The sequence below is a fragment of the Aythya ferina genome (assembly GCF_964211825.1).
Source record: "Aythya ferina genome assembly, chromosome: 21".
NCBI classification, from domain to species: domain Eukaryota; kingdom Metazoa; phylum Chordata; class Aves; order Anseriformes; family Anatidae; genus Aythya; species Aythya ferina.
In genome coordinates this window covers 4,841,469-4,867,736 of record NC_140319.1, presented here as the reverse complement: position 1 = coordinate 4,867,736, position 26,268 = coordinate 4,841,469, and the positions used below count along the sequence as shown (strand labels likewise).

Here is a 26,268-nt window from a genome sequence, read left to right as displayed (position 1 = left end):
GTGTCACGTGCAGTGTTTTACTACACACAAGAAGCAAAAGATACTGAGGGGGTTGTGTCATGCAGGGATGGTTGGGGATTGAAAACTTCGTTACTGTGTTCTGGGGGGGAAGATTTCCCCAAATACATTTGTCTGGGTTTTATTTTTTAACTGTATGAGCTTGGAAAACAGACGTGGGATGGGAGGTTTTCCTGCAAGCCCCCCAGTTTGCTCTCTAAGTTCAAATCACACACAGGGAGGGCAATGAGGCTAGCAGAGACACGGGTTTTCTCTGCATGGCGCCACCAGAACTGCATGCCTCCTGAGCAGGAGACGTGTCCGGCTGTGGGCAGAGGACCCTAACTGTTCCTGAATGTCACGGACACCAAAGCAGATGTCCCTGTGTCCCCATCCAGGTCTCGTCCTCTGTTACAGCCTCTGCCTCCTTTGCTACCTCATCTCCACCCAGCCTCTCCCTCAGGCCTTTTCCTCTGACTTTCTGCTCTCTTGCCCATTTTCCTATGCTCAGCTTTCACCTTTAATGGCCTTTTGGTGTCTATTTCTGCTGTGCTGATCTTGACCCCGTGGCAGCTTCCAGCCCCTCCACGCAGAGACCTCTATTTTCAGCCATCCTGGATCCCTTTCCGTGGCTTTCCTGTCCGGCCACAAAAGCTGTGTCTGCTGCCACTGAGAAATAAACACAGCCCTTCCACTCACGGCACTCAAAGGAAGGAGCGTTGGCTGTGTTGTGACCAGCCTCCAGACGCTTAGAGGTCTGAAAAGTGGTAGCAGCATGGAGAGGAAATCAGTTTTTCAGATTTCTTTGGCCCCCAAGAGGTTTTCAGTGCAGGTCAGAGGGATGGAGCCCATGCAGCCTGCTGCCCTGTTCCTACCAATGCTCCATCTCCTGCAGGAACAGCGAGACAGGCAAAGCCTTGCTGCAATTAAAGACTGAGGGTGTGGGTAATTCTGTTATTTGGTTTGTGCTCCGCAGCCAGGCATGGCCCCGTGCCTGCCTGTCTACCTGGGCCAAGCCCATTCCTGCTGGCACTTGGCACGCCGGGTTTCTGTGAGGTTTGCACAGCTACCGGGGGTGGAACATGCCCCAGCGGCTGGCTTCCTCCGATCCTGGGCCTCTTCTTGGTGGGGTTTTTGGTGCTGTGCTCCTTGCCTGTAGCACTCCTGATAGTGACCAAACCCCTGGGACCAGCAAACGTCCTGCCTCACCCCAGGACCGAGCAGGAGGATGCAGGGAAGCAGCCAGGCTGAGGCTCGCAGGAGTTGTCGTCATTTCCCCGGGCAGCAGCTGCTCAGAGCAGAGGCACTGGCTGCCGATGGGGCTGGATGAGGCCGTTCTGCAAACCCCAGGAGCACCACGGAGCCGAGCAAAGCTCTCCCCAGGGGCTGGCCGAGCGGTGCTCTGGCACGAGGCACGGCCGTGAGGTCAGTGCTGGCGTTCCTCCCACTGCCTGCACCGTTCACAGCCAGGAACAAAAATCTTCCTGGGCTTGAGACCCCCTCGCCACGTGCTACCTACCACAGGGCACGTCCGTCCTGGTGGCCCTGCTGGCACCGTCCCTAAAATGGCCCTGCAGAAGCAGCCAGGACACCTCCCGCAGCAGGCATGACGCAGGCCTGGCCTCCAGCTGCCGTGCTCCTTCCTTTTGGAAGCACGAGAAGGTCTTGTCATCACTGCTTACTGACCAAGGGAGAGTCCAGGAATTACTGCACTAAAATTAAATGTCTGGTTTTTGATCCAAACGCCTGGAAAACGCTCGATTCCAGCGAGGGTCGGAGCTGTGATGAACAGGGGTGGAAAGCTTGCGTTGTTGCTGGGTTCTCTGTGTCACACCCCCTAGCAATGGTCACACCGAGCTCTTTTGAGAGCTGGGGCTGGAAAATAGCTGTGGAGAGGGTGAGCATTACCCTGCTGCTTTTTTGGCTCGGAGGAGCAGCTGGAGCTGCGAAGTTGGGTTCTTGGTGCTTACAGAGCCTGGGGTCTGCATTGGTGTGAGCTCAGCTGCTCCTCGCCTGCTGCTTCTCTGGGCATTCACTGCCCTTCCCAGGGACCTGCTCCCTTTTTGGGGGGATTTCTAGGAATCTGCTGCCGTGGCACGAGGATAACCTGCTTGGAAATCCCACAGGGGACTTCAGCTCCTTCCCAGCCTCAGCAGCGCTTACTCGACTGATTCCTCTTCTGTCTCCTGGTGGGGAGCAAGGTGTGCAAGCACAGGTCCAGATCTCAGTGTAAACACGTTACGTGGTGCTGTTTGGTGCGACCTCACACATCTGGGGAAGGGGTACCTTGTGAGGATAACCCTTGGATAACTAGGGTGGGGTCAAAGATAAAGTGTGAAGGCTACGTGAAGTCAGTGCCCGCCTGGGGAGACTGACAAGTATGTTTATTTTCAGGTAGTTTCGGGTGGGTCAGATCGTGTATTTACTGATTGCTTTGCTGTGAAATATCCGCAGCCCTTCTCTAGTCCTGTCTTGTGCCCCAGTTTCGAGTCATGGGAGACATCCAGTATTACCTGGTGGCGCAGCTTTGGGTCACTTGCTGTTGAAATCGATGGCATGAAAGATCTGGCTGTGGCTCTGAGGGCTGTGCCCAGAGCTGGGTGATGCCACAATGGTGAAAATTTCAGCTAGAAAGCCCCAGAAATATAAATAAGTCACTGGTGGAGCTGGGCAGCCAGCCTGCAGAGGGAGGTGGGGGTGTCCGAGATGCTCCCCTGCTCCCTGGAAGCTCTTCAGGAGTTAAGGAGGATTTCTGTTAGGCGTTGGAAATATTACGGGATGGAAGGGAGGTGAAAGTGCCGGTTACCATGACTAGTGCTGTGACATCAGGGCTGATGGAATATAGCTCCTGAATGCCACTTGGATCTGCGGAGCAATTAGCACAGGCAAAACATGTCTGCAAGCAATTAGCTTCCCTTCCCATCCCAAAGAAGATGGTGACAGAGCATTGCAGGTAGCTACAACACTGCCTCCAAGCAAGTTTGTTTTCACACTTTCTGGGTCTGTCTCCAGCTGCTAGCACTGGAAATAACTCCCCTGACCTAGATCCCAAAATAACCCGTTCGGTGGCGGGGAGCTGCCCGTGCTGATGTGCCAGATGTTCGTAGGGGCTACGCAGTGTGCTGCAGGGACTTTTTGCTACGAAAGCTCAAAGTTCACCCTCATCTGCCAGGGGTCCTGGCGCCAGCCCCATCCTGCTGCTGCTGCTCTGCTCTGCAAGCCCTGGGGGATACACCGTGGGCCCGAGGAAATTTGGCACTGGATGTGGACGGAGGCAGGTCTGGAGAGAGGAAAGAATTGGTCTGAGTAGCTGCTAAGGACCTGTTTCACGATCCTCCCAGGGAACTGCGTGTGATCCCTTCTGCCTCTGCTCCATCCTGCCAGCAGCAGTGACACGGGGCAGGGAGACACAGCCCTGGGGATGCCTTGGCCACGCTCCCCCTTGCACAACCTCCTGCTCTGAGCAGCACGAGCCATGTGCCTTCCCGCAAATGAGACGTGCCTTTGGGCTTGTTCTTGGGACCAGCCTTCTCAGAATTGCTGCAGGGAGGCATCCAGCATGGGGGAGGACTCCTCAGGGGACAGTCTGTGAGCAAGCTGAGCCCCAGCCCTGCAGGGCTTTCCAGGAACCTTGGGCAGCTCCGCTCTTGCTGCAGAGGGCTGGTGACTGACCACCCTTCTGCCCCAAACCAGCATAAATTACGGTGCTCAGAGCGAGCCTGAAAGAGCAGGAACGTAGGAATAAAGGAAATAGAGGAGGCAGGTGAGTGCCCTGCCTCCAGGGCTCACGGAGGATGCTCCTGGGAGGCCCCTGGTGCACCCCCTGTGCTGACCACCCCACAGGGAGCCAAGAAGCAGGGGCCAGGCCTGCATGTGGCTGTGGAGTCCCAGGGGCAGAGCCTGCCTGCTTGCTCAACGAGAGCAGCTTTGGTTAAACATTTGCAGAGAGGAGGGGATCTCCAAGCCAGAGCCCAACGCTGTTTCCATCGGGTGAGAGTCCGCGTTCACCCCCTCGCCTGTGTTTTCTTGGCTGAGGAAACGAGCTCGTCTCTGCAGAGGGAGCCTGTTCCCCCATGGAAGGGAGGAGAACAGGGAGGACATCGCTGCCCAACAGCCCCATGTGTCTGTGGGGGAATGTTTCTGCTCTTTCATCCATGGGTTAGACATTACGGCACCCGGCGATAGAACAACAGCCTCGATAGAACAACAGCCTCTTATCCCCAAAATAGACGAGAATTGTTCTGCTTGCTTTGCATGCATCAAGTCACCTCTTTCTTTTATGGGCTGCTGGAATGACAACTATTTCCCTAGCCTGACGTGGGAGGAGTACGAGGCTGGCAGGACTTGTGATGGGAGGACTGCTGTCAGCAGTAGTGCTTCCAGCTGAACCCCCTGTGTCCCTCAGACATGTTTCCTGGACAGTCTTGTTTGCAGAACAGGATTTCCCCCCTAGGACATCCCCCCATGTCCTACCTCTTCTTTCCGTTGTAAGCAGCAACCTGCTGATGGAGGGAAGCCCTTTTTCCATTTCCCCCCTCACTGCTCCAAGTTTGTTCTCCCCTTTCAGTCTTTGGCTCTTGCCATTGATGAATTCAAGCTGAATAACTCAAGATGATGTCTGCTAAAGGGCGCCCACGTGTTGACTGACATCGGACCCAGCCGGGCTCCTGTTTGCACTGGGTGGCCTGTGGTGGGACTGGGCCCTGGCTGCGATGACAAAAAAATGACGTGGGAAACTCTTGGTTCACCTGACTGGTGATCTGTGTGCAGCACGCCAATTTTTGGCCTACGATTACTCTAAAACTAAGCTTCTTGTGTCTCAAAGGCTGCTGGCATGAGGGTCCAAATAAGACGACTGGAAGGCCTGTTTTCTGCCCCCACCAGGAGGGAGCTGCAGCGCTGGGTCTGGAGAGGGTCCAGCTGCCACCTGGGTATTGAGGCTGATGGAAAATTGGCCCCGTGCTCCTCCAAATTCCAGGCTGTGAGCAGGGAGAGCAGCTTGGCCAGCGTTCATGCAGCTGTGCATGAAGCAGGGGCCAGGCCGTCCCGATAGGAACTCGCCAGCCACGAACTGCTTCCCTTTCCTGTTGTGACTGGACTCAGCTCGGATGGGTGCTCAGAGACCCGTTCATCAATGTCCTGGCCAGCTTCCACCCGCCTGTCAAGTCAAGAGCCCAGGTTTCGCCAGGAAGACCGTCCAAGAGCACATCTCTGCGTGCAGGCCGCTCTGTGTCGTGTCTCGTGCATGCAGGCTACACCAGGTTATCCTCCGACAGGTCAAGATGCCACAGTTGTTGAGGGAGGCTGAGAGAAGTCAATGAGAAGTCACGGCTTATCTTGTAGCTGGAAATTCCTCAGGAAGCCAAGGTCTAAGGAGGTTCTCTTCAACTTGGCTTTTCCCAAGTTGTCTGGGCTTTCCTAAAAGGCTAGAGACAGGAGGTAAAAGTCAAGCAATAAGGAAAACGATCCACTCCAAAGAATAGTTTTTGGATTAAACATAGACAGCTGCTTCCATACCTCATCTGCACTGCTCAGAGGTGGCTCCAACTGTCAGAGCTTCTCTGGCTCCAGGAATGCAAAGCGAGACCCCGGCCTGGGTCCAGCTGGGAAAAATGCAATAAAAAATGTGTGAGGAAATGAGGCAGGAATCTGAAGTCATGGAGGATCTCTGCCGGGGACCCCCAGGTTCTGATTCCATGTGCAAAGCAGAGTCTGGTAGCAAAGCTGCACAGCCAGGCACGAGTGCTCTGTGCATTCCCATTGGTGTGTGTCCTGTTGGCATTGCTGCTTTGGGATTGACCGAAGAGCTGCAGTGCAGCCTGGCTTTGGGAAAAGAACAGATTTCACCTCAATATGGAGCGTGCTACATCTTCTAGGGACCACTTACCGAGCATGGCAGATCTGGAACAAAAATCCTTTGGTGTTCTCCCTGCTGAAGCCTGGTGTGAGGAGTACTTTGGGGCAGGGCTGCAGCGGGGTTGGGGTCCCTGCAGGGCTGCAGTGTGATGTCCTGGCCAAGCTGATGTTAGTTGCTGGCTATTCCTGACCCAAATTACAGGAAAAATCCAGTAGCTTCCGAGTAATGAGCAACTTTTGCTGTTTTTTATTTGTTTGTTTGTTTGTTTTTTTTCCTGATGGTTTCTGCCAATTTTCCCTTCACTCCCACTTTTCCCCTTCACTCCCACATCTGTGGAGCAGCTGACCCCAGCTGTGAGCAGTCCTGGGGCACAGGAGGTGTAAAACTTCCAGGCAGAAGAGCAAGGAGAAGGTGAAATGTTTGTGTCTGAGGTGTCCTGAAGTTGTTTGGATGATGGGTGAGCCTGCACTGGGGCAGACTCAAGCCAGGCTAAAGTGCCTCAGCTTTGCTCTGCACTGCTGGCATCCAGCCCTCCTGCTTGTTTTTTCCACCTCTGTATCAGGTTGCTCTTTGACCTGCTCCTGTAACTCTGCAACTGAGCTCACTTGTTCCTACGCACTGAAAACACTTCACATCCCAGAGGCGAGGTGAAAGCAAGAAGCTGTTTGAACTCCACGCTGTTTTGTGAGCTTGTAAACAAATCTGGCCCTGCTGCGGTCCTGAAAGGGCTTCTACACAGCCACATCCCCGGCATGGCTGTCTCAGAGCTGCTTCGCGCAGATCTCTGTTTGTCCTAGCACCATCCCTTCCAGCCCATAACAGAGCTTTATGTCACTAGCTCTTAACAGCAGCCAAGTGGATGTTTATGGCTGGCTCGGAGATAAGTGTAAAGCCTCAGGCTGGTGTGTCACTGCAAGATCTACTTTAAAGGAATGAAAATGCCTTCGCAAATAAAGAAGCAGTGGCTGATTTGCTCCCCGGGCCATGCTGGGACAGTTCTAGCAGCTGGGGGCTTGCAGAGCCACAACTGCACCAGGACCACCAGCTGGGGCATGCCCTGGCTCTGCCAGTGCTGCTCTGTCCCTGTGGCTCGTTTGCACCCACTGGATGTGATCAAACAGCAGTAAGGGAACAGGGCTGACTACATATGCAGCATTTATGGCCTGCCTTCCAGGACTGCCTTGCTGATACTGTCATGAACCCATTTACGAGGTGGCCAGAGCACCCAGGACATTCTAGTCCCAGATGGGTGATGGACAGGGCGGACAGATGGACAGAAGGAGGGCCAAGCCCAGCACTTTCCCAGTCCCTCTGGACTAAGCCTGAAGACGGTCGTCTTGCTGAGAGCCACTTCTGCTGCAGAGCCTGGAGTCCTGCTCCTCCTGCCTGGTCCCCCAGAACCCAGCAGCTCCTGGCTGCTGTGAGAAGGGCACAGAGGAGTCACCTTGCATTGCTTCAGCACCCTTAGGGCTCTTGGTGGTCCCAAGGCTTGCCACAGCCCTCTGGGTCTGCTGTGCTCACACGATTAAACCAGCACTGGTACCACAGCCGTGCACAGGTTGTTGCTGAGCTGTTTTTGTGCAGCGCTGAAGCTTTTTTCTCCCGCTTTGGCCTCCCTGGTGTGGGCAGGGATGGGGACAGCTGGCCTGGGGTGGCACCAGGGGTATTCCTTAGTGTGTGGTGCCCTTGGCAATGGGTTCAGGGGTCGTGGGGACTCTGGGTTGTGGCATTTGTCCTCCCGAGTAACCGCTGCACGTGCTGCAGGAGGCCCTGCTTTCCAGGAAACATCTGCCTTCTGAGGGAAGCAGTGAATGAGCTCCTTGTTTTGCTTTGCTTATGTCTGTGGCTTTCCTTCACGTATCAAACCATCTGTGCTTTGACCCCTGAGTTCCTTGCTGCTGATGCTTGGTTGCTGGCTGGGGTCACCCCCCCCACCTAGCCTGCTTGCACCAAGATGTCCTTGTGTCCTCAAGGCCCGACTCAAGGCTTGCTCACATGTTCCAGCACTGTCAGCCGCTGCTGTTTCACTGGAAAGGGACAAAAATGGCCTTTTATAAGTGAAAAGGCGTGAAACTGCTGCTGATGACTCAAAGCAATGCGTGCCTTCTCGGTCACTCCATGACACCCTTTCTGAAAGGCATCGCGAGGGGCTAGCGGCCTGCTCTGGCTGTCTGAAGACTGCCAGAAACGAGGCGTGGATGATGACATGCCCAAGAAGGCAGGATCGGACCAGCTGCATTGGGTTCAGTCCCAACAGAGGTGCCCCGTCCACAGGTGGAGAGGACACAGCTTTGCCTCGTGCTTTGTGACGAGCTGGCTCCTTCAGAGCTCACCCTTGTCCCGGCCTCATACGCCCTGAGGAGTGATCTGTGTGGTGTGCAGGAGCCACAGGGAACCCAAGTACCTTACACGAGCAGGAAATTGCTTGGGGAACACTGCCCCTCTCTGCATTACACGTGATGTGCTTTGCTACCTGTGAGCTTGGAGCAATTCTTTGCTCCAAATAAGCTGCTCAGATGGAAAACTGGGGCACCGTGTCCTGGCTTGACACCGTGCTGGGCAGAAAAACCACAGGAGTGCCCTGCTGCTGGGGCAGCATTTCTTATTGTGGGGTGTTCCCAGGCTCAGGAGAGGGGTCTGGTAAATCCACGGTCAGCTCTTTGGTATCCATGGTGGGAAGTGGCCTCCAAGTGTCCCAACACTGCTCTGAGGGGGGAAGTTGCATTCTTCTAGGGTAGGACTGTCCCGTGAGTTTCTTACAGACCCAAATCTTCAGTTTCTTACAAACCCAAGTGCAGCTGGGTGTAGTTGAAAAGCTGCTGCACTTCGTCCCAGCAGTGGCTGTCTCTTTGTGCTGGGTGCTGTGGGATGAAGGAGATCTCCTACAGGCCTCACCGGGGAGTTGTTTAAATCATTGGGCAGCTCCTGAGAAAAACACAGCCGGGGAGCTCCGTGAGTGAACTCGCTATTTTTGTAGCTCCTCTCCAAAGCCTTCACAGAAATAAGAGCTGACTTGGAGACGGGATGACACGCTGTTAACTGAGAACTGCCAGCGTGGGGCCCCATCCTGCTGCGGTGGCACTTCTGGGGTCGGTGACCGGGCTGGGCACCACGACCGGCTGCCCACCTCCACATCGACGGGAGCTGCTTCCCCCGTCCTCCTTCCAGTCCCTTGGAGCTGCTTCGCTTCCTTTCCAAGTGGGGAATTTCCAAATTCCCATATGTAGAGAGAGCCCCCTCCAAACAAAAGCTTTTATGTAGGGCTGAGGAACGGCCGTGTGCCAGAAGGCCAGTTTGTTCCAGCTGCGATGTGCCTCGGAGGATATTGCATCTCTTCAGAAGCTGCAGATTGTTTATGGCCCCACAATGTCCCAGCTGCTGCGGCCACCACCGAGCCTTCCCATGGTGCTCCTCTGAGCCCTGAGGGTTTCTGCGAGTATCAGACCCTACATTTTTAGGGACCGACCCGTGAAACACCAAAGTGTGGACGCTGCTGGGAGCTCTGCGCTACCACAATTAAAATCTGATGATTTGGCTATTTATAACAAGCACAAATTGTCCCTGAGCCTCCCTTGAGACCTGCAGCCAGGCTCTGGTCATATTTAACCAGAAATGAAGCTGGGGTGATGCTGTTGCCTTCAGAGGGCAGGGTGCATCAGCTCTGAAGAAGCGGCGCACGCATGCACCAGCCTTACTGGAAACAGGATCTGTCTGTTACAGTAACATTTAAAAATAAAATGAAATTGTGTAAGATCTAATTATTTTCCAGGCTGTTTTTTCCTGCTTCCTCCTACCCTAGCGGGACTTCTGTGGAGATAAAAGCTGAAATCTCTCCAGGCTGCTGGGTGTGATGCCGAATGGCATTTACATTGATAAATTGACAGAAAAGGGAAACTATGAGCAACCCTTCTATGCAAAGAGTTCCTCGGGAAGTGAGTAATAAAAGGAAATCATCTCCACGTCCCCACCAGACATAGTTGAGGGGCTCTGAACGTGCCTCCATCAGCACGGGGAGTCAGGACCAAGAAATTTCTACTGCTTTGTCCTCTATGACTGCAGACGGGGAAGTTGAGGCAGTTTGGGAGCACCATTCGTGGTGTGCCTTGCTTTGTGCGATTGTTCCCCAAAAGTTTGCTTGTTGAAAGAGGCTACGGCCTGACAGCTCCCCTGCTAGAGCACCTGCATGTCCTGCTGCCCTCATGAGCACTGGTAAATGAGCACAGCTCCCTGCTGGGGCCCAAACCAGCCAGCATTTGGCCACCACGCCAGGATCCAGGCACCTTCTTTGAGGGGATCTCGTAGGCCATACAATGTAGGTACCAGAGCAGGGGGAATCATGACACTTATTCCAGCCTGCATGAATCAATGGGTGAGGCTGAATCCTTCCCCTAAGTCCATGATCCCCAGGTGTGAGGCATCAAACAGCCCAACGCTGGGTACCCAGCAGCGAGGCTGGGAGGAGAAGCACAAACAAGTGTCCCTGACGTTTCGCTGGCTGTCTCCGAGGTTTCTCGGTTGGATCTCATTTCTTAGGCTTTCCATTTGCTTGATGAGTTTGGATTATGACTTTTTTTCCGTCCTGCAAAGTCCTTGGCTCAAAACTCCTGCTCACTTTTTTTTTACTTCTTTCTGTTATAGTTCCCAGGAGAGGCAAAATCAAATTGGGGGAAATATGGCTCACTGCTTTCAGAAATCCCACCGGCTTCTAAACTTTCCTCCTTTGCTATTTTTTATCCTGTCTGGCTGGTCACTCCCCATGTTAGAGGAGATGACGATCGATTGCTTTCTTCACAACCAGCTGTGATTTTCCAGCTTTTCCTTACTAGTAATGTCTTGGATCTGTCCAGAAGTACGACATACATATATGTTTTTTTCCACTGCTGGCGATAGGAGTTAACTAAACATTTTCTTTTTCTTTATTTCCTTGCAAAAATCTATCCCCTGCAGGGCGGCAAAAATTCAAAATCAAAAATTCGTCCCTGCAGGGCTGGGACGAGGATGCCAGGATAAACCCCAGCAACTCCCTGCTCTCAGGCAGAGGGGATCCAGACAAACAGGGCGATCCAAAAGTGGGGGAAAAAGGGCAGGGGAATATCGTCACCTCCTCCTGCAGAGCTGTGGGTGGCTGGGCAGGCAGGAGAAGGGAAGCAAGGTTTGCTCAGGACTTTTGGTCAGCGGCAAGAGTCTCCTCTAGGGGTGAAAGAGAGGGTGAAAAGCCGGAGGGATTTCTGGTACAAGCTCTCAGCTGCTGCCTTGGGCTGGGACGTGCTGGGTAGCGCTAGGACCTGGGCAGCTTTCCTCCTGCCTCCTCCCAAAGGATTAGCCAATATTCCCAGGGCAGGGCGCGCTCCCCAGCCTTGCTACTTTTTCTTTCCTTTATATACGTGTTGTTTTTTTTCTTCTTCTAGCTCATTCCAGAGCGGAGAGAGCAGCTTTGGATTTCTCCGAGCCGTCTCTCTCTCTCTCTCTCTCTTTTTTTTTTTTCTTTCCCTTTTTTTTTTTTTTCCTTCCTCGCAGCTGGAGCGCTGCCAGTGTCTCGCAGGGCCGGTGGTTTATCTGCAGGCGCAGATTTCGCACCCCAGCCCAGCCGCACGCAGGCTGCCTGCGAGCCATCCCCGGCAGCGAGCGGGGTGTGCGCCCCGGAGGAGAGGGGAAAAGGGCGATAAAAGACTCGGGGATCGCACCACAGCCCGGAAAAATAAAGACGAGTTTGGTTTTCTCGGCATGAGCAGCGTCCGAGCGGCACCCCGGGACCTGCTGGATCCTTGCACGTAATATGACCGATGTTGAGCCTTTCGCCTGCCTCCCCAGAGCCGAGCTTTTGGATTTAAGGTAGCTGGCCCGAGGAGCAGCCCTTGAGATGTTGGCCGAGGCAGCGCTTGCGCTCGGTGTCTGGCTGCAGCTGGCGGCGGGGCAGGAGGCACCTTGCAGAGGTGAGTGCCTACGGATCCGCACCCCAAAAGCCCTCCTGGGTGGAAACCGAGCCCAAATTATGCTGCTGCCTTAGCTGGGTGTGAAACCTCTGGGTGGTTATATGTGGAGGTTGCTTTGCTGGCGCCAGGACAGAACGAGGGAGAGCTGCTCTAAAATCGCCGTGTTAGAAAAAAAAACTTATCTCCCTCATTTCCAGCAGTGGGAAAGACGCTGGATCAGAAGGTGGCAGAGTTCAGTGTAACTGCGTGGAGAGCCCCGACCCCACTGCTCCCCACGCAGGGGGCACCCCGAGTAAGAGGAGAGAAAGCAGTGACTGATCCCGTACCCCTCCCGTTGCTCTCCACCCAGTCTCCGTGCCTTAATCTCGGTGTTTCCTCCTTACAAAGCTTTCTCTTGACTGGTGCTCGGGGAAACGGTTGTGGGTGGGTGTCACAGACCTGACAGCGGGGTGGGGGACGTGCAGGAGATGAATTTCCTTGGGCAGTGCTGGGCAGGGGCAGCTCCGGGCTGCTGCTGGCTGCAGCCTGTTTGCCCTGGAGTTTGTACTTGGGAAGAGTGATCGAGTGTGAAAGGAGACGTGAGCTGCTGGTCTGTGGCACAGATCCTCAGCCCCAGGGAGCAGCCCTGGCTTCTGGGGGCTGTTTCCTCGCCTGGTGTGCAGACCAGCCCGTGGCTGTGGCTCGGATCCCGTTACAGGGGCTGGATTCTGTCTGTGGGTGACACACGCTGGGGTCTGGAGATGCAGGCTGCTGCAGGAATCGTGCCCCCGGTGTGCTCACAGTGCTCCGTGTCCACCCGGGCAGCCGTCATCCCTACCATCCCGCCCCAGCCCAGGCTACAAACCAGGCTCAGACCTTCAGGGCAGGCGACGAAGCAAGCTGTGACGTTCCCGAGGGGCTGTGCCGTGCTCCAGATGTTACCCACTCCCAAAATTAACCCTGAGCAAACAGCCGGGCTGGCGGGGCTCCTGGGCACGGGCTGGCTCTTGTCTGGGGCTGCTGCGGTGTGCCGGCATCGTGCGACGACAGCAACCATCGGAGCCACGAGGATGCACAGCCCTACCTCTGTTTCCTGGGGTCTTGGTGGCTTTATTAGCTGCAGGGGACAAAGAGAGGCTGGCTTTTGTGGGGTAGGCACAGCCCGGGGTTTTGTAGGAGGCACGGGCCGTGTTCTTCGGCCTCCGCGCTCAGCTCCACATGTAGTTGCTTTGCGTGGCCAGCTAGTAAGAAGGGAAGACAAGTGTGGGATTTCAAACGTAATTAACCGAGACAGGACGCGATCTTTTTTGGCTGTTGAGCCCTTTTTGCTCCGCGCGCTGCGAGTCCCACGCAACTCCTGCACGTGGTGTGCCTGCAGGTCCCAGCTGAGAGCGCGGGGAGCTCTTGGAGCGGATGTCTCCTGTCAGCATCTCGGTGCAGGACGCACAACTCTGGCTGTTTTCCTCCTGGAAACACCCAAACATTTAAATAGGCAGCACCAGGACTCCACGGAGACATTTTGCTTCCTTACGGACCCCTTCAAAAGCCTCCTTTGCACGGCTGGTCCTCGCCAATCGACCAGGTGCCAGCTGGAGGGTGACAGAAGGATGCTGCCAGGTTTTTTCTGCTGCTCCCTAAGCTTCTCCTTTGCCCAACAGCAGTGCCAGCACGGGCCCTGCAGTTATTCCTCGCTCCCCAGAGCACACGATGATGGTGCAGGAGGCAGGGAGATGCGAGCAGGTGCCCCTTTTCCCCGAACCCTACAAAATAGTGGGGAATCTCCCTTCGGTGCCCAGCCAAGCGGCCGATGCTCTATGGTGAAAAGCAAGGAGACGGCTCGAAAACAGCAGCTGCTTGCGTAAGGCAGGGATTTGCTGGTAACAAATCCCCGGCGCCCCACCTCTGGCACGGGGGAGATGTTTGTGTTGGAGGGAGGACAAAGAACAACAAGGAGGATGAGGGAACTGCAAGGCGAGACCTGAAGGGACGGACGGTGCCGTGCCCAGTCACTTCCCTGCATCCCTGCGGCAAGATTTCATCTAGTTTTTTTTTGGGGGGGGATCCTTTCTACTGACCCTGTCCGTCAGGGAAGGATTTCTTTCCACCTTACTCAGGGTTGAAGTGGCTGTGATGGTGCTGGCCTGATCGCAGCCCATCCGCACGGACGGCTCCCAAAATACCCCCTGCCCACCAGCACCACTTGCCTTTGCTCACCATTTGCTGCCAACCCAAGCTTTCCACCAACCCCCCTTCCCGGGCGGTGTCAAGCTGCAGCTCTCCCTGCACAGCTTCCTAACCCACGCAGCTATTTCCAGCCCCGACGGGGCAGGATGCTGAATTACACCTGCCTCTCCGCGGCACGCTCCAGTGCCATTTGACAGCAGCTTGGCTCTGGACTCTCCTGCGGGATTCTCCTCCCTTAGCAGGTGCTTCGTGGGGGTTATCACCCCCGTGAGCCCCCTCTGGGGGTCATTCTGGCACCCCGAGGCTCCCCTTGCATGTGCTGCTGCACATGAGCTTGTTTTCCTCTGGCGAGCGATGTCCTTTGGCCACCGATCGCTGCCCTGCCAGGGCCAGCCGCCTTCCCAGCTGCTCGTTGCAACACTCAGGAAACACACAGCCCCGCTCGGAGTAGTGGGGAGCAGAGGGGAGAAACGGGGACAGAAGATTTCTTGCTGGGAAGAGGCGGTCGCCCTGCCAATATTTCTCGCTGCATCTTACCAGCCAAGTCAGTGGCTTGTCCCTCTTCCAGCCGAGGGCCGTGGCTACGTGCCTGTGCTTCGTGCAGCAAGAAGCTCGGAGCAGAGCCTCTGCTGCCCTGGGGAGCCCGTGGCAGGGACCTGGAGCCTCCGGGTGACGTGACAGAGACACATCCCTGCTTTCCGTGGGCTGCAGGGAGAGCTGGCTGGCCCTGGCTTTGCTTTTCTGCTCTGCTCCGGGTGCCAGGCTGCCGGGCGTGTGCCTGCAGCGTGGGGCTGAGTTGTGCTGGCTCATGCAGGGCTGGCCGCCCTCCACTTCTGCCTCCTCCTGGCATCTCCCGCTCAGTCACCTCTGAGTAATTCCGACGGCCTCTCCATTTCTGGAGGCTCCACCTGATTCCTCCAGCTGTCTCCTCATGCCTCTGGCACGGCTCCGCGCTCGCAGCCAGCCCCTCACGCAGGGGCGAGCCGAGGGACCCCTCCCCGGGCTGCCCAGCTCTCCGTAGCAGCAAGGGGCACCCACGACCTGGCTGCACATTTAGACGGCGTGGCCACGAGCAGTCCAAGAGGCTCAATCCCCGCTTGGCTCGGGCCTGAGCCACTTCTCTGCCCTCTTTTTTCCCCCCCTGCCCTGGGTTTGCCATCTCGTGGCGGCTCCTTGTCGGCACCCTGGCTCCTCGCTGCTGTCTCCGGGCCTGCCTTGGCGTGTCTCTCGGCAGGGGCAGAGCTGTTTGCACGAGCCGTCTCCTCGGAGCAATTAATTTTACGGGAGCCTTTCCATCCAGCTCCCTGCTGCCCTGTGGTTTTGGCTCCTGTGCGTGGCTCCAGCGCCCAGCCATTGTGCCCAGCGCCCGCATCGCTTGGCCACCCCAAATTCCCCATCCCTTCCCCGATGGAGGAGCCCAAATGAGCTGGCAGGGGTCTCTAGGCTCTCTTTTTCTCCCTTCTTGTGCCTCGAAAGCCATCAGAAAGCAGGGTGGTGCTTAAAAGGATTCCAGATTCGTTCCTGGTATTCCAGCTGCTGTAATTCTCTCAAGCTCCAAGGGTGGGAGAAGGACTCCTCTGTGTGTCCGCGCTTCCACACGGGGTTTTAATTGAAATGGTAAGAAAAGGGGTCAGATGGAGAGGGCCACACTCTCCGAGCTTGTTCTTCTTGCCGTGGGGCACCCTTCTGCACCCAAGGGGCTGCGCAGCCCCTTCCCAGCCACCTTCCAGAGCCCCTGGGGTAGGGGTGCAGCAGGGGAGGGCAGGCAGGCGTGTTCGGAGGGGCGAGGGAAGATGTGGCATGAATGATGTGGGGAGGAGGGAGAGCCCTGGCCTGCCAACGTTGGCTTAAATCGGGGATTTTCCTGCCAGGCTTGTGCAGGCCACAGCCTCTGAAGCGAGCTGCAGCCAGTTCGGAGAACCGGCCATCTCCCCTGGGAGAGCAGAGCCAGCAGTTTTTCTCATTAACTCTCTTTATCGCTTCTTTTCGTTTCCAAATATGGCCCAATTTTCTTCCAGGCACTGCCATGGCCCTAAGCAGGGAGATGAAGGGCCACGACCTCGGCAGTCGCTCTCCTCCTTGGGACCAGCTCCTGCCCCAGGGCTGCTGCACCTTCGCCCACAGCCCTGGCTGGCTTCAGGGATCCCTGGCACGGGGCAGGGGCGAGCTGTTGGCTGGTGTGGGATGCTCCCAGCTCCAGGGACGTGGCCGCATCCAGCTCGGAGCAGAAAGTCCTCGAGAGCAGCCTGAGCTGAGTACCAAGAGGTGTCAGCACAGGCAGGAGCAGCTCAGAGCTTAGAAGCATTTTTTTTTTACAGGAGCTGCAGCTCATGGGTTTGCTTTTTGCTCTACCCTGGCTCCTGTGCTTGATTTCCTGCCTCTATATAGGACTTTGAAACAAACTTGGCAATGAAGCTGGGAGAGCAGGGAGCCAATGCTCCTCTCCCTGCTCCTGGAGAGCACCACCCTCTCCCTAGATGTGAGACCAGCAAAAAAAAATAACCCCCCCATCTCTCTTCCCTTGCCAGGTGCCCAGCCCTCCATCTCCAACGCGGAGGGAGACATCCTCTTCTTGCTGGACAGCTCTGGCAGCGTCTCCTACTACGAGTTTTCCAAGGTGAAGGAGTTCATGTGGGACCTCGTGCAGCCTTTCTCCTTCGGCCCCAGGGACGTGCAGACCAGCATCATCCACATCAGCACCACCCCCACCATGGAGTTCCCCTTCGACCGCTACCAGTCGTGCGACGGGGTGGAGCAAGCCATCCGCGACACCCGGCAGCTGATGGGCGACACCAACACGGGCCAAGCTCTCTCCTACGCCAAGGAAAAGTTCTTCAGCAACGAGGCCGGGGCCCGGCCGGAGGTGCCCAAGGTTCTGGTTTGGGTGACGGATGGTTTCTCCACCGACGACATCTCCGAACCCATGCAGCTCCTGAAGGACATGGGGGTGACGGTGTTCATCGTCAGCACCGGCCGGGGGAATTACCTGGAGCTCTCTGCGGCCGCCAGCCAGCCTCCCGAAAAGCACCTGCACTTTGTGGACGTGGACGACCTGCCCATCATCACGGAGGAGCTTCGGGACGCTATGCTAGGTACGGCGGGGCCGGGCTGCGCTCCCTGGGAGTCCGCAGCAGGGGCAGGAGGTGTGAGAGCCCCCCAAATCATCGGTCCTTCTGATCCGCAGAAGCACGGCCCGCCCCAAATGAAAGCTGTGTGCCTGGGGAGGGTTTAGCCCTGCCCGCAGCCTCGTGTGCAGGCACGGTGCTGGCACGCAGCGAGGCACCCAGCCCCTGCCTACGAGTGGCTGGCGGTCTCTGCTCCCTCCCCACCAGCAATTAGGGGTGCTGGTTGTTGCTATCAGCATTACGACTGCAGCACAGGAATGTTTTTGCTCCGTCACTCCCCTGTCGGAACGTGTTCTGCCTCTGCCAGCTGCGCAGCCCAGCGCAGAAACTCCCAGCCCAGCTCGCTGGGCTCAGCAGGGCAGCAGCTCTCCGCTGCCAGCACGGCCGGGGCTGCGCAGAGAGCAAGATCAGGCTGCTTTTTTTTTTTCAGCAGCCCCGTGTTTTAAAGGGAATGGGTTAAGGAGACCCAAAGCCAGGCCCTGGGCCAAGAGATGAGGCAGCAGGAATGCTGCGTGCGGCGCGGCGTGATGCCTGTCCTCCGTGCCCTCACGGTGGGAGCGCCTGCGATGGCAAAGCAGGGGCTCTGCCTCGGCCTCCCAGATGCCTCCGGGTTTGTTTGGAAAGCTGAGCGAGTTACTGGGACTTTGCAGACTTTCCATTCATTTTATGGAGGCTCTCTTCCCCGTTGGAGATCCTGTTTTAATTCCCCACTTGGCTTCTGCTCTGTGAGTCCGTCAGAGCTGGCTGAGGTGTGTCCAAGTAACCCTTTCTGCAGAACCCTCCCCGTGTTGCAATTTCTTCCCATTTCCAGCCCGTGCCGTTTAGCAAATCCCACCCAGGGACCATGTTCCCTTCCAGCCAGCCACCTCTGTGCCATGGGAGCATGGGGCAGTACCACACAAACCCCTGGACGTTTCCTTTCAAGTTTCTGTTTCAGCTTCTAGTGCATCCCAAATCCAGGTGGTACAAAATAGCATCTTAAAAGGAGAAATCCTCTGGGTATCACCGCAGCACAGGATTGTCTTGAAGATCGTAAGATCTGCAAAGCTAATAAATACTTTCTTGTGCCCCAGGCCAACATTCTTTGCATCCACCAGGTCTAAAATGTAGCAGCCTGGTGTTTGCATGGAAGGCGAAATTCCCGAGTGAATCCAGGGGGTGAGGCTTTAAGGCACGGGTAACATCGCCTGAGTTAGCCCTAATAAAACCACACGTGGCTGCTTGCCCCTTCCTGGAGGAGGCAGCCTTCACCAGCACCCGTCCTGCTCCTGGACTTGTGTATATTGTGAAAGCGAGGTGTTTTTTGGGGATAACATCAGGTGCTGTGCTAGCATCCCCTTCTCTCTCTTCTCTCAGCCAGCTGAGCTGACAACCGCTGGCTCGTTTCATCCTCTGGCACCGATTTCTGAGCCCAGTCCTGCAGGAACCCACTTGCACAGCAGCCACAAGGTATCAGCCACTCCCCGTGCAGATTTCTGATCTGAAACATATCACCCCTTCCGTGTCAAAGCAGGGAAATAAAACACGAAGCAGAGGTGGGGTTGTCCCAAAACCCAGCTGAAGTTGTGGCTCCAGGGTGGAAGGGGTTTGTCTGCTGCCTGCCTGTGCTCCTTGCACACATCATAAAAGCAGCAGCGTTCCAGCAAGTCTAATCTTGACCTGCCAGCATTCATGGGATGCCAGCGAGCTTGCGGCCGCGGAGCGGTGCTTCTGTGTCCACGCTCATCCTGTGTGAGTCACCACGGGTGGGAGGCAAGCGGGTCCGAGCCGTCCCCGAGCGCTCCTAGGAGGGCACTGCCTGGGTCCGACACCCAAGGTTAACACGCTGCTTCTTCCCAGCACCGTGGGCATCTGTTTTCGGGGGTTGATGGCCCTCTTTAATGGTCAGGGCATGTGTAATACGGCAGCAAGAAGCTGAGGTGGTGCTTGGGCCGCCTGCAGCACGTCCCTCAGGTGCTGCACCCCTTCGACCCTCCTGATTTATTCGCAGCATCCCCGCGCCCTGCCTCCAGGCTCGCTCATTTCCATCCCTGCAGCTTTTGGCAAGGTTTTTGGCACCGGGACCTTTCTTCTGTTCCCAGTTCCTCCGTGGCTTGATCCCTGGCAGTCGTGGGGCTCACAGGAGGCTGCAGAGCCCCAGGTCCGTGGTGCTGCCTCCTCCCGCTGCTGCTGGCAGGGGCACAGCGCAGGGGAGCGCTCCTGCCTCCCCCAGAGCCAAGCGACAGCTCAGAGGAAAAAAATGAGGCAGCTCCGCTCGGTGCGGGGAGCTTGTGGGGATGCCAGCAGCTTGGAGGAGGAGAGCTGGTCTCATCCCAGCCTGGACACTGTTCTCTTGCAGGTCTGGGGCAGATTTTGGTGCCCCCATGTGATGGGCAGCCAGTGAGGGCTACCTGCGTTACTCTGCAAAGTGTTTGGGCTGGAGCTGGAGGGTGCCTTGAGAAGGTTTCAGGAGTGAGACTGCGCAGAGTGGATGCACTTCTTAAAGGCTCGCGTTGCTTTTAAAAATCGAGCTGCTTTCTGCCTCCCCATGCCGCTTTCCCAGAGCTAGAGGCAAAGTCCTGGGTGTTTCTGCCCATCCTGGGCAGGGAGCAGGGGCTCAGGAAATCGAGCGTGGCTGAAGGCTGGGGTGGCAGAGGGGTTTGGGAGAAGCGTGGGGCTCCGAGAGAGCTGCCCACGCCTGGCACGGGGGGTCCAGAGCACAAAGGTATCGCCGGCCTCGGAGACCCTGGTGTGCAGGGGCGGAGAGGGGCGAGCACAAGAGTGCCTCTGAGCGCTGAATGTCACGGAACAACGGAGCTCTGTGAGACGCCGGGGGGAGAAACTACAGCCGGGATGAACTCAGCAAGTGCTGGATGGTCCCAGGCTGCTGCCCCTTCCTCCTGGCCGCGGGGTCATTACATGATGAGATTTGGGGGTTTGGGTTCACCAGGAGGGCTCTGTTCGGCAACAAGGTCTTGTCCAGGGGGCAGGAGTGGGGTGAAAATCCAAGCGTTGCCATCTCAGTTTCCATTTTCTTTCTGGTTTTGAAGCTTTGAGCTTGGCTTCGAGGGTTTGGGTTTGTGCTCCTGAACCTTTCAGAGTCTTGGTGACTCTGCTGCCATCCAGCATCCCTGTGGGTCCCATCTCCCGTCCAAAGGGCCTGTATTTTTGGCGTGCCGTATTCTGAATATAAATGCCATCGGTGACTTCTTGCTCCTCCTTCTCTCCCAGATGTTATCCAAGCCAATCGGCTCCACGCAGTGGATATCACCTCAAGCAGCTTCCGTCTGGTGTGGCCCGAGCTCCTCTCCCAAGAAACTGGCTACTACAGCCTAGAGTACGCCCCGACAAACAACCTGGCAGCCAAGAGGACAACGCAACTGTCTGGGGCTCACACCAGCTTCACAGTGAGCAACCTCATGCCAGAAACCACTTACGAGGTGGCTCTTGTTCCTGAATCCAACGTCCACTACTTCCCTCCCCAGACAACAAGGGTCACCACCCTGGCAGGTAAAATGAGCTCAGTCGTGACCGAGGAGGGGAGGATGAGCCTCAGGGATGTAAAGCCAGCAGGACAGCCCCTGCTCTGCACCCCACAGCCTCCCCATCTGGCTGGGGGAGGCAGAAGGTTGCAGCCTGGCCAGACCAGAGCGAGGAGAAGGTGTCTTTTTGCTGGCACTCAGCTCACTCTTTCCTTAGAGAGATGTTCTGCCCTGCTCAGAACACGCGATAAGATGTGATGGCCAGGAGGTGCCCTTCCAACCTTAAATCTCAAGAATTTGGAAGAAAGCAGAGCCCCTTGTCCTGGGGGATGGAGGCAGGAGCTGCAGGCACAGCTAGGGGAGGGCAGTGCTCTGGAAGCAGGGGCTTCTCCGGGCAGGGGTGTGCACTGCTGGGACATCCCTGCATGAGAGGGAAGGCTTGGGGCAGCACCTGATTTTAACTCAGATTTATAGCAACATTCGAAAAAGCGGCACACTGAAAATCCAAGCAGGGGTGACAAAGTCAAGCTGGACTCGCACCACATACTCATTTTCTGCATGCAGGAACAGTTTGGGCTGTGTAGTTGTGCCCTCTCTGTGCTGCACAGCTGGAGAAACCATTTCCTTAGGGCTGAGCTGGCGGGTGCTGAGCTGGCTGAGGACGAACATCCACTTGCTGGGTAGTTCTTCCACCTCCTGGAAGCAAACCATGCTGCAAAGTCAATTGTACTCCTCTGAGAGCACCGCGATGCCACGAGTTACGTACCCATTCCCGTCCCTTTGCTCTGCTTTCAGAGGAAATCACTCCAGCTCAGCTTCTCATCTCGGAGTCCAGCCCACACAGCTTCCAGGTCAGCTGGGCTCCGACGCCAGACAGCGTGGCTGCCTACCAGGTCCTGTACGGGCCTCTCCCCGGGGCCTCGGCGCAGCTGCTGGAGGTGGATGGCAAGAGAAACAGCACCGTGGTGGAGAACCTGGCACCCAACACCACCTACCTGGTGACGGTGACGGCGATCTACAGGTCAGGAAAGGAGAAATCCCTGTCAGCTAAAGCGTGCACGCAGGAAGGTGAGTGAGCAGCGCTCGCTGCTGAAAGGGAGGCGGGTGGGAAGGGGCCAGCGAGTACCTGACAGTGCCACCAGAAGGATTTGGTGCTGGTAGCACAAATTAAGGATTGATTGGGCTGAGTTCCTCCAGTCTGGAGGCACGGAGTGATGAGAAGCCAAGGCTGGCTGACCCTTCTCCTGAGTCCCCTCAGGAGCAGCAGGGAGCCAAGCAGCGAGGACGGCTCCGTACAGATGTCACGCACTAACACGGAGCTGCTTTTTTGCAGAGGGCTCCAAAGTGAGGCACCTTCGCTTCCAAGACATGGGCTCCAACACCCTGAAAGCCTCCTGGGACGCCGCTGACGGGAAGGTCCTGGGCTACCGAGTCAGGTGCCGGCGGCAAACGGGCCCTTCGTCCCTCATCAGCGTGTCGCCGCAGATCCACAGCGTGCTCCTCACCGACCTGCCTTCGGGCACCACCAACAAAGTGTGCGTGAAGCCCATGTACAAAAACCAGGCCGGCAAGGGGCTGTGCCGCATGGTGCGCATGCAGCCGGGTGAGTCTGGGGTCCTTTCGCCAGGGGAAAGCATCCCGAAGGGGACTCGGGTGGTGGAGATCCAACCCAAAGGAGCACTGGTGGCTGAAATACCCTGTGCTCATCATCTGGTTTGTCAACAGGGCTTCATCACAGCTAGCACCCCCGAGGGCATTGCCCAAAGCTAGACTTTTTCCCCTTTTTCTAAGAGCAATACTCCTCCTAGTGGCATTGTGTTTGCAGGCAGGAGGAAAAGCGTGCAGGGGACTCGGTGGTGGTTTGGAATGACAGAGGTAGGGAGGAAGGACATTGCAAAAAGCTGGCATGGGCATTGGAGGTGCAATTTTAGGCTTTTGAACTCTTGGCAACCCTTCACTTTGCAACACAGTAGGGACACGCTAACTACTAAACACAGCCACTTAGGCACAAGGCATCTGTCTTCCTCCTTCCGCTGCCCAGAAGCCACTTAACTATGATGAAACACAAAAGGATTTTCAAGAGGCTGAAGTAGGAGCTAAGAAGCAGCTGTCTGCCAGGGCAGAAGCCTTTTTCCCAGTAAGAGGTTGGAGCAGTGGTGATGATGATCACAGGGTCATCTGGTCTCTGAGTCAGTCTCATTTGGAGAATGGGTAGATGAAGCTGACGTTGTGCTTTTTGTGTTCTTTGCAGCTACAGAAGCCCGAGGATATAGGCACAGACAGAGAGCATGACAGACCCGAGAGTGAACTGATCCCCCCGCAGAGCAAGGGATCTCGCTTGGACAAAGACTTGGATAACACGGAGGGGTCCGCAGAGGAAACCAGAAAGCTCACGGATCGTTTCCCAGCCTGCACTGTCAGTTGAGCTGTCCTGGTTGTCACCTCTGAAGGCTGTCCTACGTCAAGTTCTTGCAAAGCTTAAAGATCTGGTTTGGCTGAACGGAACCAACAATCCAACTGCTAGATGCCAAATCCGTACCCTTTCTTGTACAAAAACATGCCTGAAAAACAACAAACAAAAGCAACCCGATGAATCCTCACTATTGCTTGCTTATTCTCTATTTATTAAATGTTGATACAGTTGTATTTTTTGCAGCCTATGAGCACATTCAAGACACAGCTGTTTACTGCACTGGCCTTTTATTCTGGGCACCTGCACTCAGAGAGAGATTACGAACTGTCAATAGCCATTAATATTGACAAAGAGCAGCTTTCCTCCAACTCATCCAGTGTATGCAATAGGTATTTCATATTAGGCATCCCAAAAGTATAGCATCTCAGGGATGGAAGGTAAAAGCACTAGCAGAAAGAATAACATGTACAGAGGATGCACAGTACACAGAGGAGACCTGGTCAAAGGCACCAGGATTTCTGAGAAGAAGAAAAGAGGTTATTAACCCACTTGGTCTGGGGCCAGGACATGGAAACACTTTATAAAGGACCTTCCACAAAGTGGAAGAATAATCTAGTTTTCCCAGTTTTTTGGTTTGTGGCAGAGCTTGGTCGGTGAACTCTGAGGAATGGAACAACAGGACCATGCCAGGCCAGGGCTGACAAGTACTGTCGATGAGTGCTCTAGGAGAAAAGTTTGGAGTGCTCTAGGAGAAAAGTTTGTTCACGTCTGCCTGCTGAATTCTTGAGTCTCATCAACACTGGCACTGGTGCTAAGTTTGTCTGCTGCAATAACTTAAAGATCCCATCTGGACTTTGAAGGATTCAGTTCCCCTGAGTCATTTGCCTTGGGATCTGATAACAGCCTGAGAGAGCATAAAACTCAGAAAACTTGGGAATTTGCTTCCCCGGCAGGCTACTCTAACCCAAAGCTTTCAGCCCTCAGCTGAGCTCAAGGAGCAGCAGTGAGTCCAGAAAGGCCAGACTGTAAGGCCATCTGAAGCAGTTATTTTGGTTTCTCATATAACCACGCAGCTCCAAACAACACAACAGGGTACTACTGCCTGGATTGTGACCACTAAATTACTGTGGCGTACCTGCAATCAGTCACATCAACTTAGGTATGAGTCTTGCCATCAGAGCAGCTATATTGAGATTAATTAGCCTGTTTTATGGCTAATTAGGGGCTGTAAGTCTCCAGCACTATCATTCCAGGCTCTGTCCTCTGTGCTCTGAAGACTCCTAAAACATCTTTAAATTGTCTTGTCCTGGGCTCCTACTTGGTGCTAAGCTTTAGCTACATTTAGAATTCAGGTTTTTATGGGAGAAGAATGAATCTGATTCTTTCCTTTTTTTTTTTTTTTTTTTTTTTTTTCCAAGCCCCACGCTTGAGTTGGCTGTCACTAAGCTACTCTTCAGAAAGGAGAGTTGGAAGGAAAAAAAAAAAAAAAAAGACAATCTTAGTAGCTAGAGTAGCTAGTGACAAAGCCATTTGAGAAGCACAGTTCCAAAATTCGGGGCTTACGGCTATAAAGAAATACAGCTACTCCTCTGGTAACCAAAACCAGCACCAGTGGGAACACCTTCCCTTGGTAATGCTTGCAATATTTTAAATTTATTGCTTATTTGTTCAACACACAGAACACTTTTTTAAAGCCGTGCTTGGAGAGCCTCCATGCACTATCATTCCACTCTGCAAACCCTTCATAGCTCTGCTTATGGATTCCTTAAAATGAGTTCCTTTTGGAGCTGAGGGGAACTTTGTCACTGAGCTCCAAACTCGTCGTGTCCAGGTTTATGGAACATTTGCCTTGGGCTGTTTCCTTGCACAGGAGGGATGGGAGGGAGATGAGTCATTTATTAACTCGATACGAAGATTTCTTCTGATTTGTGTTTTCCTTTGGAATGTGTATTTGTGACTGATTAATCTTAATGGAGACTCTGTGCTGAGGGAAAGATAAAGCCTCTGGAAGCTCTCACGCAATAAGGTATCTTGTTCAATCTTGCTGTAGGACAGAGATTGTTTAATTTTGCACAACTCCCTGCATAGCTTACTAATACATTCAGATTCCCCCAATTGTAACACACCCTTTTGAAGACAGTCAATTAAATATAAAATACAAGAGCTATTGAATGATTCCTTCGTTCTTGATGGCAGTAAGGACAAATTGGCTAAGTGTAGCTTTTGTTCAAAGGAGAGGTATGGGTTCAAAAGCTGGTATTTATCTCAATTTTAAATGACTTAAAAACAAGCATTCCACCCATGACTTCATAGTCTGGTTTACACGGAACTTCACCCCCACCCCTGCCAAAAAAAATGTCAGAAATATGTGGGCAGAAATATGTCAGTCTCAATAATGTTTCAGCTTCAGTGAATAAAAATTCCTTTACAAGAAGCCAAAAAAAATCAATGTCCCTTAAATCTTGTCTGAACTAGTAGTACTCATGAGCACGAAAATTCCAAGGTGGGCAGGTAAGTTAAACTATTTTATATCTTTTAACTAAGGCCTAGTGATTTCTAGGGTTATTTAAGCATCTTGTCTGTACTGGTACAGTGGGTATGACACCTGAACACTTCTCTAGGATGAGAGCACAAACCATTGAGGCTGAAGATGACCTAGGCTGTATTCTGCATTTCACACTATTTCAGGCTTCAGGACTTTACACGTGATCTTTATGTTTCTGATTTTTACAGCTACTTTCCATATTTTTTTTCCTTTTTCTCCCATTTTCTGTTCCTCTCATGTTCATTACAAACATTACAAACAATTTGATTAGGATTAGTTTCTGCAAAGTGAGATACACCTCTGTATCAGCCACAAGCTGATACAAGCTGATTCTTTTTCCTGGTTCAGCAGAAGGATAAATGAATAAAGGAGTCTGCTACATTGAAAAGAAAGGGCCACCTTCATCAGCAAGGCATCTCCTGGGACCAATTAATGCCATCTCCATCACTGATTTGTTATTTCCAGAGAAGCCAGGTGGGTTTGTTTGCAGTGCTGTTGGAGTTTGGTGGATGCTGACTTCAGTCCTGGTTGGTAGCCACACTGCAAGCCCTGGGTGCCTGGCCACAACTCCTTGTTCTGATGGGCTTGTGGTGGAAGGGGCAGCTTAAAAGAGAGGAGGAGGCTTAGGGGGAGATCTCATTGTGCTCTACTATCACTGGAAAAGAGGATGTGGGGAGCTGGGGGTTGGCTCTTCTGGCAGATAACTGGTGATAGGACTAGAGGGAACGGCCTCAAGTTGTGCCAGGGGAGATTTAGGTAGGAAATGAGGAGACA

The 26,268-nt window shown here is 54.5% G+C and overlaps 2 protein-coding genes across 2 annotated transcripts in view; one reads left to right on the top strand and one right to left on the bottom strand.

Moving 5' to 3' along the window:
* Nucleotides 1-26,268, bottom strand: part of LOC311422170 (C-signal-like) — a 147,614-nt gene that overhangs the window by 47,205 nt on the left and 74,141 nt on the right. The gene's annotated exons all lie outside the window — the stretch shown is intronic.
* VWA1 (von Willebrand factor A domain containing 1) lies at nucleotides 11,151-25,112 on the top strand. Its single transcript, XM_084494938.1, has 6 exons — nucleotides 11,151-11,787; nucleotides 16,479-17,042; nucleotides 20,286-20,564; nucleotides 21,332-21,604; nucleotides 21,870-22,139; nucleotides 22,788-25,112. Exons 1-6 carry the CDS (start codon nucleotides 11,715-11,717, stop codon nucleotides 22,826-22,828), a joined length of 1,500 nt encoding a protein of 499 aa, XP_084351064.1. The 5' UTR covers nucleotides 11,151-11,714; the 3' UTR covers nucleotides 22,829-25,112.